At 37.6% G+C, this 13,958-nt stretch overlaps 1 protein-coding gene across 5 annotated transcripts in view; it reads right to left on the bottom strand.

The window, feature by feature from the left end:
* zgc:162872 (BAR_ACAPs and ArfGap_ACAP domain-containing protein) overlaps positions 1–13,958 on the bottom strand; it is a 213,872-nt gene that overhangs the window by 71,827 nt on the left and 128,087 nt on the right. For all 5 annotated transcript variants that reach the window (XR_005634861.1, XM_039762779.1, XM_039762770.1 and 2 more), the window contains 2 exons: positions 11,052–11,109; positions 7,332–7,451 (listed from right to left, as the gene is read on the bottom strand). Coding sequence is in view for 4 of the 5 variants with exons in the window: in XM_039762779.1 (XP_039618713.1) it covers positions 7,332–7,451; positions 11,052–11,109 (178 nt within the window). In the remaining variant the exon portion in view is untranslated. The remainder of the gene's footprint in view (positions 1–7,331; positions 7,452–11,051; positions 11,110–13,958) is intronic.

The raw sequence follows: 13,958 nt of genomic DNA on the forward strand, positions 1-13,958 counted from the left end.
ATTTTTATAGTGATTGTATAATCAAACTATGACCCTTACAAAGGGTGCTTTTCATCTCGAAACAGATATAAAAGACTCACACTTAGTACCTAACTGTGTTTAATTATGCTCAAATGACTGTCTCCTTTGTGTTGCTTGTGACTAATTTGTCATTTGTGTAAACCTGGAGCTTCCAAAGCACAGAGGTTTAACACTAGAATCCCTGAAGCCTACAAAAAAACTCATAATCCTGGGCCACCTTAAATTCTTTTGCACTTCTCCATCAGTGCCTTTTTTTTTTTTTTTGCAAATGTGTCAAACAGCACAAACAGCCTGCTATCCCATCCCCCACAGACTCAGCTGAAGTTCTCCCAGCTCAAGTCTTGTTTATCTGGGTGTGAGTACCCTGGAGTTGTATAGGGTAAATAATATAATCGCTATTTGGAACACATGCATTTCATGTGTGTTCTGTGCCTACAACGATCTGTGTAAATGTAGGATGACAAGAAATGAGAGAAATGTTGAACACATACCTAAAATAAACATTTTTCATGTTATAGTACTTTTTACTACTTTTTTACTACTTGGATATGGATTTTTACATGCAGAGACTTGTCTATTTAAGTAGTCAACTTAAAGCGCTGAGAACAAATGCCCGCGCCGGTGTGGTTCCCTATTTACCTGACGAGGTAAGAAGGCAGTATTGTGGCAGCAGAGCCAGAGCTAAGGTAAAAGCGAAGCAGCTTGCGAGAAAGCCTTCGGTGCCTTCTGTGATCCTGAGAAACGTGAACTCACTACCAAATAAGATCGACGAACTGGCCGCGCTGGTGAAAAATGTCAGGATCTACAGAGAATGCAGTTTGTTGTGTTTTCGTGAAACATGGCTAACAACTACCATCCCAGTTGCTAACGTGAAGCTACCCGGTTTTAGCGCAGTTAGAGTGGACAGAGACGCAAATACCTGTGGGAAGCAGAAAGAAGGAGGACTCGCTCTTTATGTAAACACAAGGTGGTGCAAATCTGGACATGTAAACGTTATCTTCTCCACTTGCTGCAGGGACATCGAACTGTTGGCCGTAAGTCTGCCTCCCTGTTACTTGCCCAGAGAGTTTGGACACGTCATTGTTGTTACTGTATACATCCCTTCTCGGGCGAACGTGGAGATAGTGGGTGACATCATCCATTTCACTGTTGCTAAGTTACAAACACAGCACCCTGAGGCGCTTGTGCTAATCGCTAGAGACTTTAACCATGTGACGCTGGACAAAACATTACCTGCATTCTCCCAGTATGTGGATTGCAACACCCGGGGAAATAGGACTGTTGACCTACTGTATGCAAACGCTAAAGACGCATACAGCGTCAACCCCCATCTGACATCGTTGTTTTCAAATAAAGACGTGCTACAACAGAGGTGAACTCAGATTTGGGTTCTACATCAGAGAAAGAGAACAGAATCCCTCCCTGCAAGAAAAGTCCACTCATACATAAGAACAACACAGCCGCACCAGGCGTAAAGGTGAAAGATGGCACCACTTTGATGCAGCAAGAGGTCGGCCATCTTCCTGCCCGCCAATCTGCCACATGCACTTCCTTTAACAAAACAGCACGGCATGCCAAGCTTGCCAAGTATCATACAAAGTTCCATTTCTGATTATGTTTTGCGATGGTCTTTATATGAAAAACATTTATGTTCATATAAAAGCCACATCAGATGTTATTTACCTATTTACCTTGATTTATTTACCTATCTTCCCACAGCATCACAAGTAGACTGCAGAGCTTCCTGTGTTTATCAATACAAGCATGCTGACGAAGTAAACATGCAAGTTAATGATTATGCATAGTTTAATGCATTTCATCATGAAAGTGATATCAAGTATAAATCTAAGGATTCTAAATGTGCAGAGAGCAGGAATATCATAAATTTAATGTATTCTGTGTGGCGATTACTGCTTGCCCCTGCTGTCAATGCAGGAGGAAGCCCCAGAAGCACGTAGCAATTAACAGCTGGGTCAGTTTTAAGACGATGTTTACGAGAGGCTACTTCAATGATAAAATAAACTACGGGATTAAAGCGGACATTGAGATTTAAGATGACATTTCCACTGTAATCACAAAATACACCTTCTCACCGTGTCCCTAACTTTTTTTTTCTCTCTGTGGCTCAAATATGCCACTGCATCCAGCTGATGCTGTTGTAAAAGCGCACAAAAAAAAAAAAAAAAAACAATGGTATGCGAGAACTTTAAAATGTATTGTGTCATTACGATGGGGAATATGCAACGCTTAAATATAAAAGTGCCATAAATGCATTTGTATGTCGGCATTTTGCTTCACCACATCAAACCATTCATCAAACATCCAAGCACGAACATTGATCTAGTATGATCCACAAAACGGTTTTCTGCAGACTCTGATGTCATGTTCGGACATTATCACACTGCGTCCCCTGACTTTTTGCTGGCACTGTAACTCGCACACACATTGCGTTAATTTCTGAGGATGTGCTCTGAGGACACATCAAATGAACGCTTTGAACGCATGGCAGCCATAATGCGTGCACTTGCACGTTCTGAGCATGAAATATAAACTGTCCCTTAGTGTATTTTTTGTTAAATTACTTGTTTGTTGGCCGAGGAAAAAAGGACTACTACTGTGTAATACTATTGTTTTTAATTATATGAGCATTAAAAAGAAAATTCCAAGCCACTGACAATGTTATGGCAATAAAGCAAATAACATCTGGCTGCAATGGGCTGGCGTGGGTAACTGCTTTCTTTATTTCTGTCTGCAAACATGCATGAACTGTGCAGGTTTTTGACAGGCTCCAAGAAACAAAATATTTGCACAATTGACAAATGTGAGATATTGCAGCTTTGCTACTTCATAATACTACACTCACAGACTTATACAAGTACAGTATAATGTGTTATATTTTACTGCTCCTCTTTGGGATATGTGGGACAGAAGCCCAAGGAAAACCCAAATGTGATTACATATGAAGCATATTTTCTCTTTCTCTCAGTTGGGGACCGAAAGTCAGCCCAAGCTAGCCACATCAAGGATGGCTGAGGAAACAGGTGGGCAGAGGGCACTGCCTAGGATGTGCCCAATATCCTAGGGCCAACTCTTCCAGACACATGACAGCAGAAACACAGTTGAATAAGGAACCTTAAGAGGAATGGCCAGTTCACTTCTGGCCATATCTGAAGGTTAAACTCCACCCTATGGAGGGTGCTCGATATGCCTGTAGTGGGCCTCAGCCCATTACAGAGACTTTTGCAGACCTCTAAACACTTAAGGTGCCTTGACGGTAACATTCTATCAAAACACTGACTTATGGAAATGAATAACAGCACACTTTATTGCATAAACATTACGTGGTTGGGGTATGAAATCTCTCTCTGGTGGTCAACATCACCTCGGAGGGGTCACCCACATAATAAAAGATCTTTAAACAGTTCCTCTGAATTTTTGTGAAAAACTTGATGTTTAGTGAAAAGGTGCAAAAAATTCTATATTCTGAATAATATCTATTCATTTATTTTACTATTAACCTATTATGGAAAGTGTAGGTATAAATTATTCTTGTGAAGGTTCAAAAATCAATTGAGGGTAAGAATATACATATTCTTGTTAACAATGAGCCAGTCTCTAATCAAAATCACAAATGGAAAGCAAACTGCTGGTAAAAACATTTTTAATGTATCACAAAATATTTACAATAAAAAACTTTTGTGAAAAGTCAAATTATCTAGTACTGTATTCAGTAGTGAATAGGTTAAAAACAGAGTATCTGAATATTTCAAGCTAAAGAGAACAGCACCACTCAATCTTGATTAAATTCCGAGTCTTTAGCTTGGAGTTAGTATGCTCTTTCCTTGTTCTCTAATATAAAGTATCATACATAAACTAACAAAGCCCCAAACAAACTTGTGAATCCTTTATTTACTGTTATTTCAATGCACAATGAACACTGACGCTCCCTTGTTATGTTTAATGAGTAATACAAAACTATATGATGGACAGAAAAGTGTTGTGGTCATAGGCTATGGTCCAGCACCAAATAGCTGTCTGCCCTTTGCTACTAAGTAAAAAAAGGCAAAAACATGAATATGACTCAGAGATGCTCAATGAGCCAAGTGGCAAAGCCACAGATCAGTGGTATTCAATCATGGTCACTGAGGTCCAACATACTTCTCAATCTGATGTCAATTGTTTTTGTTAATGGAATATCTTGTTTATTTAGATGGCTTGTCACTGTTTCCAGTCAGAAGTTTCAGACATTAATAATAGTACAGCTTGTTTCTCTTTCAAATAAAAAACACACATTGTTCATAAGGTTTTTAGAGTACACTGCACAGCAAACTATTTAAATTCTGCTTTATTGTCTGTTAAATTTAAATCAACATTTTTAAACAAGCAAGTTATTTGTTCCTTTCCAGAAGACAGAAAAAAACAATACACAAACAGCAAGCTAAACAATATCTTACCAGGTAGCCAAGTGCTATTCTTATCTGTTTATTTTACCCTGTTAAAATACTGTGAATAAAACTACAATGGAAAAATAACAAACATTGTACAGGTCCTTTATTCATTTTCTTTACTTTATGGAAAAAGTTCTGAGTGTGTGCCATTTTTTTTAATTAAATACTCTGTACTGCATAAATATTTTAAAACAATTTGCTAGATATTTTGCATAAAAGCAAATTTCTTTCATACAACAGCATGTGCCCACCATGTATTCTTTCATCTTCAAACTTAATTTTTTAAAGTCAGTTTTCATTTCTAATGCAATTTTTGGCATGTTTGTTCACCTATGCTGCAAACTTCAAAATAGACCTGGACTTATTACTTGTTAATGCGTAGGCAAGATCAGCTAAGTTGCTCCTCATTGACGCTTCACGTGTCATTAGGCAAAGCACCTGCACCCACTAAAGTTTAAGAGGAGATCGGGAAAGAAAGGTGTTGAAAATTACGAGGAAAGCTGTTGGGGATGAGTAAAAGAACAGAACCAAGATGGAGCCACTGAAGGAAGAAGGCGATGAACAGTCAGGGAAAATCAAGCAAAGGAGCAGAGTGAGAGGCGCTCCAGGAGAGGACCAGATCACTGCTGATGAATGGTCAACAGCAGTACTGAAATACTCCTGGTGATCCTGCAGATGCCAACGGAGACAGGCTTGGCTCATGTTAGTGGATGTCAGTTAAAGGTGGTCAGGATGGGAGTAGGGTTGGGTATTGGCACTGATGTCCCGATTCAATCCGATTCCGATTCACAATACCCCAATCTGTTTCAATATTGATTTTATCTTGATTGAATTAGCGTGCAATAATATATGAGAAGCAGCAGTTTTTTTAGAAATTACTTAACCCTGCATAGAGAGAATTAATAAAATGTGACAAATTTTCATAACACTATACTTGAAGGGTGTGATTTCATAACATATGCACAAGCATGCAATGACATTTAAAAAGAAATACTTGATTAGTAATGAATAGTTAACATTTAGAAGTATTTAGAAGATGTGGAACAATCATTTCTATTATTTAAAAAAATACATAAATAACATTTTCTCAGCACTGCACTCATTCAAAGTTCACCATAATATAACTAACATACAATATGTATTGCCACATCAAAGTCCACACATATTATGGGAAGGTTCTTTGTTTTAATATAATGGCAGCTACTTTATAAAACATCCATATCATCTTGCAAATAACATTATACTAAAATAATCAAATATTGCTTCTTAAATAATAAATGTTATTCAATAACTCATTTGTGCGTTATGATTCTACATGAAAACACCCTTCAACTAAACTGTTAGCCAAATTTACTCCCCTATTGGACATTTTAAATAAATTAGTTGAAATGAAAAGATACAGAGGGAAGACATGTCTTTTTAGAATTTTTCAGTTGCTCACTTGTAGCAGTCTCTTTAATCAGTCTTGAAAATGCGTCATCACAGTCTTCAGACAAAATGGAAGCATTTTAAAAAATGAGGATCTAGAGTTGATGCTTGTGGATAGCTGTACTGAATGAAAGGAACATAAAAGAAAAAGAACCGGCCATCGTGACTGATAATGCCACTATTATGGAGCTACTTCAAGTTGGGTACTTTGAGCAGCTCTGAAAATTCCAACAATTGCCCACTTCCTTTGCCAGGTGAGGAGCATTGCAGTACATCTAGCCACATGCTTAAAATGAAGCAACATTTACTGCACTTGCCAACACAAACTTGTCTGCAACACATTCACCACAGGTACCCAGTCATTTTTAATGTGAGATTGTCATGTAGAAATCTGCTGCCCTGGATGTCCAGCTATCCGCACATCCGATTTAAGTGTTGAATGCACGGATTCCAGTTAAAAAGAGGACACACCATTTTATGCAACATTGTAAACTGCTTTTTTCATAGAAAGCCATAACAGGTGCATTAGCGACTTCTGCTAGATCGGACACCAAAAATGAAGATACCTGTACCAGTATACCTGGTGATGGGTGAGCAGGGCTAGACGAGAAAAAGAGAGATAGAGAAGCATTGGGGAACAAACTAATAGGCGATTCTGACCCTTATTTTAACCTTAGTCTTAACAGATTATTTATTTTCATTGGATTTTAACTTTTCCAAAGAACACTTTTTTTTGGATTGTTTACTTACTAATGAAGACATTTTTTGGTGTCATCACACTTTTTGATTCTGGACACTGCTTTTTATTGTGTGGAAATAAAATACACAGAGTACATCTGCATCAACCTTGCTTGTTTTCGTGTTGGAAGTTCTCCTTGTACTATTCTTCCCTAGTTATAACTATTACTATCCCAGGTTCAAGGATAGGCCAATTTTGCCTGGGCTTCACAGGACAATAAAAACACATAAGAACATTAAAAAAAAAAAAAAAATCAGTTAAAACAATAAATTATTAGTCCATTAAAAGATCATTATTCTAACAGTCTTCTGGCTTTGATATGCGGGTTCTTTGCAAGTAGGGACCAAATCTATTTGCTGTCTTCCATCTTCGTTTCTCAATTTCTATAGTCCATTCCACTGCTGTCAACAAATCGCGATTCCCCCAGCGCTCACTGCTGCTTTTTCCTCATTAATTCTCCTGACATCACTGCTCTGGTTCATACTTCCAATGGACTCTCCGGATGCTTTACATTCAGTCCGTGCTTAGCAGCATTCTTTTGACACTTTAATCTCAGTGATGTAGCACTGGCTACTTAAATATAAAATCATAATTTACTTTTTGAAAACAAGCTCAATTCATTAAATACGATTAAAAGCATGCAAAGGGGCCATTTTCCGGAAGGGGGCAAGAAAAAAAGAAAAATAAACACTCACCATGACTATCCTGTCTTTCTTGTAATACTGAAGAAACTCCTCAAGTCCATCCACAAGAAGCTGATTTGCAGCATTGTATGCTTGGCCAGCTTCTACCATCTTGGAGCATAGTTTGACCACCTAGGCAAGACAAAATCCACTTTATTATTTCAATCATTGGGGGTATCTAAATCAGAGATTATCAGACTCAGTCCATTTATAGCTTTGATCCCCTGTAGCCCTAGCACACACAGAACAGCTTCAGATTCTGGTTAAAATATCTGTGGTCACTGCCCTCTTACTGAAAACATGCTTATGTTCCAAGTTAAATAACTACATTATATACTGAGTGAGAAGAAGAGAGGCAACAAACCATTTAGTTTAATAAAAAAAAAAGTTAAAGGCAGAAACCAGCATCTGAATAAGGATGTGACCAAACCATTACTGAGAAGATGACTCTTCTCAACTACATCCATGAACCACTTACAAATATGTCAGTCATTAGAGTGCAATAATAAATTAAACAGCCCTCCTTCCTTATCCCACCCTTTGTGAAACTTAATCATTCCAAAACTTTTGGCGTTTTCACATTAGCAACTTAACAGGCTAAAAGAAATTATATCAATTTCCCTACATTTTTTAAAAAACTTTAGCTGCATAGGGAGCATAGCTGGAAAAGTAAAATTACCCTTCATAAGGTAAAAGCAGAAGCACCACTAAACTGAGCTGTGATCCTAAAATGGACCACTTTTGTTGCATGAGCCAAGTGCATGCTTGGTACTAAAGTGTCATTATTTTGCTAAGTAAAATTATGTTAAGAAAATTTCCAGTGTCATTCAGTACCCTAGAGATTGTCGGGTAGGGGGAAAACACTTCAACCATGTAACTTGGCTGAGTCTTCTTCATCCTTTCACTACTGCGTGACATTGAGCACCACACTGGGTTCACAATATAAATTTCACAGACTGAAAATGGCAAATTGGCTAGCCATCAGTAAATGCAATATATGAAATAATCAAAAAGTGTGATAATGAATCAATGAGGGCACTGCCATAACAACATGGAGAAACACATTTGTATTGCCCCTTACAGGGTCTTCTAGACAATATATCCACTGAACTAAATACATCTTTTGAGTTTTCCTTACTTTCACACAGAGGTTTTTAACCATAACAATAATCAATAGGAATAAAATTACAAGGCAATCCCTGATACATATGCACATATAAATAAAGAGCTCAGATACTAGATTGTGGCTCATTCTGTGAGGACTTTGCATTTGATCGTCATTCACAGGACATAACATTCTACCCACTGTTGAAAAACATGCCTAGAGATTCTAAATTGGCCAGGTGTATGTGAGCATAGTTTAAGTTTGTATGACAGCTTTTATATTGCTTAGGCTCAACCAAGGACGAAAAAAAGATGTAAAAAAAAGAAAAATATACAAAGAATTCAAAGGTGCATATATGTTGATTTTCAAACACACACAATGTCAGGGAGCCAGAGTTTTAGTATACATGCACAATGTAGAAGATTTCCCAGAATTCTGTATATTTAATTACAGTAACAGTTTTAAAGTAGAAACCAAATATATAAGTAACGCTCATCTGCATTGAAAATATTCCATAACAAAAATCAAAGCAATCTGCCACAAAAGCCATAGGATACATTCAGATTTTCAGTGTTTGTTAGAGAAACTCCAGAATATGAATAACCTACATTTAAAATAACAGGTTGAATTAACTTTCTGTTAATTCTGTCATGCAACACAGCATGCTTCTTCTGAGGTTTGCAGTTTAAGGCCATTGTAACAAATGTGCAAACTTGACAATGCTGTTTTAAAATAAAAAAAAATGCATTTTTGAAAGCCAATACTGTATACTGCATACTATTCTGGTTAGCCAACAAGTTAGAAATAGTGAGTGCAGAGACTAAGTCCATGCTATGTCATATAACTAATTCTAGCCATGTTGAGAAAAGATTTATTGAAAAAATGTATAACACTATGTATCTAAAGCCAAGGTATGCATCGTATTATGAGATCTGGACAGCATCTATCTACTTATCCATTTTCCTAACCCATTTATCCAGAGCAGGTCTACATGGAAGCTGGAGCCTGTTCCAGTAAGAATCAGGCACAAGGCAGGAATAATCCCTGGAAAGGACACTAGCCCATCACAAGGTGATCACACACAAATACGGCAACTTCATCTGGGAAATTAAGCATCACCAATTCACCTTAACTGCATATGTAAAAGAATGTCATAGAATAATGTAAGTAGGGAGATTGCCAGATCTTATGAAGCAGCTCAGGATAAGGACTGCTTCAATCAGAGCTAGATGTGTGCCACAGAAATTCTGCTACTGCTCCCTCCCCAAATGCACCCACGGAAGGTAACTTTTGTAAGTGCGAAGGACTGAGGGAAACAACCCAAAGCCAAGTAACAAGCAAAGAAGAGTATTCTAATTGTTACTTCATTAATACAGGGCCACATAAGAAATAAATAAATAACATAAAGTACAGTATTCTTTTTTTGATGTGGAAAAGATTTCTGCAATTGCCAAGGTGTTGACAGAGGCAGACCATGGCCAAGTGATGAACTGAGGGGGTTAGGCAAATCTTGTGATGACCCACAGTGACCACTGATTGGTGGCTCAACATACTTGCACATGCTAATCAACAATTTAAGAATTTCACTGTAGTCTGTCCACACAAGTCTATATAAATCTACAAATCTATGGGATTTTTTTTTCTTTTAATGAAAGGTTATTGAAGAGTTCAGCCACTATCAGCACTTAAACCCTGAACTTTGTAAAATCAACACACTTCAGCTGTAGTTAATCAGATATTCCATAATCAATGCACTTTGAAAAGTGGGCAATTATTTTTTTTAACATGGCACTAATGTTAAAAATACGTGAAATACGCAATGACCTTAAGAAATGTTTATATATAAAGGTCAGGTCAGGTTGGGGTTGCATGCACTGGCACAGCATGTTGCCACACCCATCACACAACAAAACAGTTCAGGCTCCTGGTTGGCAACCACCCAGGCAGACAGACGGTCCATATTCAAGCAACACTGAACAGGCTGCCAATCTACCACAATATTGCTAACCAAATAAATAAAAATGGAAAGGGATTCTATGTAAGTGAAATAGCAAAATTTTGATAGCAGCTGTTAAAATTTCCACACATTCTATAGATAGGCCACCACAGAAAGGCAAAGACAACCACCATCCACCCAGTGAAGTCAATCAAAATTCTAGACCTTCTAAAAACTTAACCCATATTCTCCCAGCTTCTTCCCCATGAATAGTAACATATTTATCAAGAGTGCTCCCAAGGAACAACTCAAAATAACAATTACTCAAGTTCAAGTCTCTGTTATTATTTACATTTGGTTTCACTAGCAACAAGCAAAGCTAAGTCTTTCTCTTCTATTGTCCGTTTTCACCACATGCAGAAGAAAAATATTTTTCCTTACCATGAAACATAATTTATGATTATACTGTACTGTTGAAATGTTCCAAGTCACTGATGCGAACATCTAACGATATAAACTCCTCCACAGCAACAAATGAAAGCGTTCAAGCCTACTGCATCTTCCACATAAATGCAAGTGTATACACAGTATAGAGATTTTTGCAGAGTTTTGGTGAAGAAGAAGAATTTTCCAATAACAGCCACTGCAAAAATGCCCTGCCACCCAATGCCAACCCCCCATTTCCAGTTACCTTGTTCAAATGTTTCTCCAGTTCCGTCACTTCATTCTCACATGCTTCTAAGTTTATCCTGGGGTGAGGAGAAAACAGATTGAGCAAAGTTATAAGAAAGTGGTATAAACTAAATCAGACAGGTCAAGATGCAATTTAATGAATTTATTTGCAGACACATCATGTTTCTGTCTCAAACAGCACTAGTAGTTAATGTCCTCCATTTCATGATGCAACAAATTAAGTAATTATGCTCAGCCAAACAAAAAATCCACATAACCTCTAAGACAATTACTGTGAAGAATGAATTCTAAACAGTCCAGTGGTCATATTATGTACACACACAGGATCTAAATGTATGTATGCAGCTTTCCATTCAAATGTCAGAATTTATAAAAGAAAACTTGACAGAAAAAAGTGCACATTATTCACGGCAACTCTGACCCATTAATATGCAACATTTTGGATAAACAACCACCAGAGGGTGAACTGGAGGTGACTGCCAGCATTCTTTATGTTTGAGCACCACCACGCCCCGTTGCTTTTGAAATTAAATAGAGTTCTGCGCGTGCAAGTATGTGTCTGTTCGGCCCGGAAGTGAGACGTAGAGTCGGGGTGAGGGCTCCAGCTTCGAGGATACACAAGCAAAGCCAGCACACCGGCCAAACGAAACCTCCTAAGAAAGACAGTCACTTAGCTGCTAATGCACAAACGACGTGAGCACGTCAGCAAGACAAATCCTCATAGCAGAGAGACGCCCAGAGTAGTTCTGACGATTTCAATACTTTCTAAGATCCTGTTCTGGCTTACAAAGTTAGTATATAGCAGGCGACTGCCAGCATTCTTTATGTTTAAGCAGCACCGCGCCCCTGTTGCTTTTCAAATTAAATAGAGTTGGCCAGTTCCAAGCGTTTCAAACTAGATGATAACATACATACATACAAGACCGCAAGACAAGAACATTAATGTGTCTTTATTATTTATTAATTTATTTTTATTTTTAAAGTTGTGGGGTTTTTTTTTATGTTTTTCTCAAACAATTAAAAAAAAAAAAAAAGAAATTATTTTCTTCCCGGGCAACGCTGGGTATTTCAGTTAGTAAATTATATCATCAAGTCATTATTAGAATGAGCATTGACAAGACAAACATATTACACCTAAAAAGTGATAATTACAATGTATATTGTAATTTAGCTCCCTTTTAAAATGGTCAATGCGTATTTGCACTGCTACCTACTGTCAGTTCTCAGGGAGCTGGCAGACAGGTCAGGAATATCTCAACCAAACTTCACTCCATCTTGACCACTGTGCTGGAAGCACTTAACCAACCAGCTAACCCATAAATTTAGCTTTCGTATGGTGAGGGTGTACATACATAAAATATAAAAATGTTTTGTCAACATAAAAAGGCAATTTACAACAGTTTCTATTTATCCAAACATAATAGGAGCACTTTACTGCACTCATATTGTAATATGGGCACCTAACGAGAATGAAGATGCATTTGTTAACCACAAACAGTGACATTCCAATAATGCACAAGTCATCTGTAATTCCAAGATAAGACTGACAAATGTTATGGTTTGGTGGCATGGGTGAACCCAGTATTCGTTTATTTACAGGCAAATTAGCTTTGGCAGATATGATGGTATTGTATGTGGAGGGTACCTTGTTGGTATGGTAGCTGTCCAAATTCTTAGCTTTTCATATGCCTATACTATTCATTGTAACAGCAATCTCTTCATTACATGTGCCAGATGCTGGCACCTTATGCCCCCTTCCTAGAGTGTAAAAGAAAGGAGCTATAATACCACACATGTTCTTGCACATTCATTTGCAGACGGTGCTCTGCAAGCCAATGAAGTTCTGAGGCATTCCCATTGCTGATGTATGAGGCTGATTAGCATGCTAAATTTATGGCTGTTTCAGAGTGGCATGCTGGCAGAGTCAGATTTTGAGCAAAGTTTTGACTTTATTGAGAAAGACATGTTTGACTAAGGACTCGAGGCTATGCTTAATTTGTAAGTACTGCTTAGTATGATTTTAAAGCGTCATGGTGTGCAGTTTTAAAGTTCATCATAGGATCAATTACCATTACCATACTCTAAAGCTGTCTGCTGCATATGTTACCTATGTTATTTTTCTGTGCATTGCTCTTTCAGTTTAAACAGAGGGCACACAGGCAATGTTTCTTAGCACCTGTATCACACTGCTTATGCTGTGAGCATATGAGAGAGAGGAAAAAAATAAATAAATAAAATAAAAAAAACTTTCAGCTAGTGACTTGTTCGTGGTATAGTCTACCAGCCCCAATCAGCAAAGATGTGTAGACAAGCAACATACAGTATTATTATTATTTCTTTAATATAACCATTTTCAATCATGTTTACTTTACCAAATCCCTCACCAATGGCATGGAAATACAAAAGGGAAATGGAATCAAACAGCAGCCACTGCCGTAGGGATGCTCCGATTGATTAGAGCAATCTGAACTGGCCAATTTTCACTTTATATAATAAAAATAAAAAGCCTTGATTGGTGCTCATTAAATTGGCAAATCACAAAAGCCAATCGTTTCAGCCACTGCTTTTGTAAGGTTTATGGTAATTTAGTTGCAAGAATCCTTAATGCAAGGTATTACAGTAGTTTTTTTTTGTTTTTGTCTTCCTGCTGTGTAAACAAAGAGGAGCAAGTCAAGGCTTGTTTTAGCAGTACAGACTCTTCCATACAGCAGAGAGCAAATTGGAATATTAGTCTTTACGTGAAAGAAAGTGGGGTAATAAATTCAACTGAGAACAAGGAATCTGAGAAGTTGTCTTCATGTGCAAGAAAAAATGGCAAGAAAAGCTGCTTTAATGAATTCAGACCTTTTTAGTTTCAATTTGGCCTGTATGCTTGTTTTAAGTACGGCATATCAGCTTACATTGT

This window comes from Polypterus senegalus, chromosome 1, assembly GCF_016835505.1.
Source record: "Polypterus senegalus isolate Bchr_013 chromosome 1, ASM1683550v1, whole genome shotgun sequence".
NCBI lineage: Eukaryota > Metazoa > Chordata > Cladistia > Polypteriformes > Polypteridae > Polypterus > Polypterus senegalus.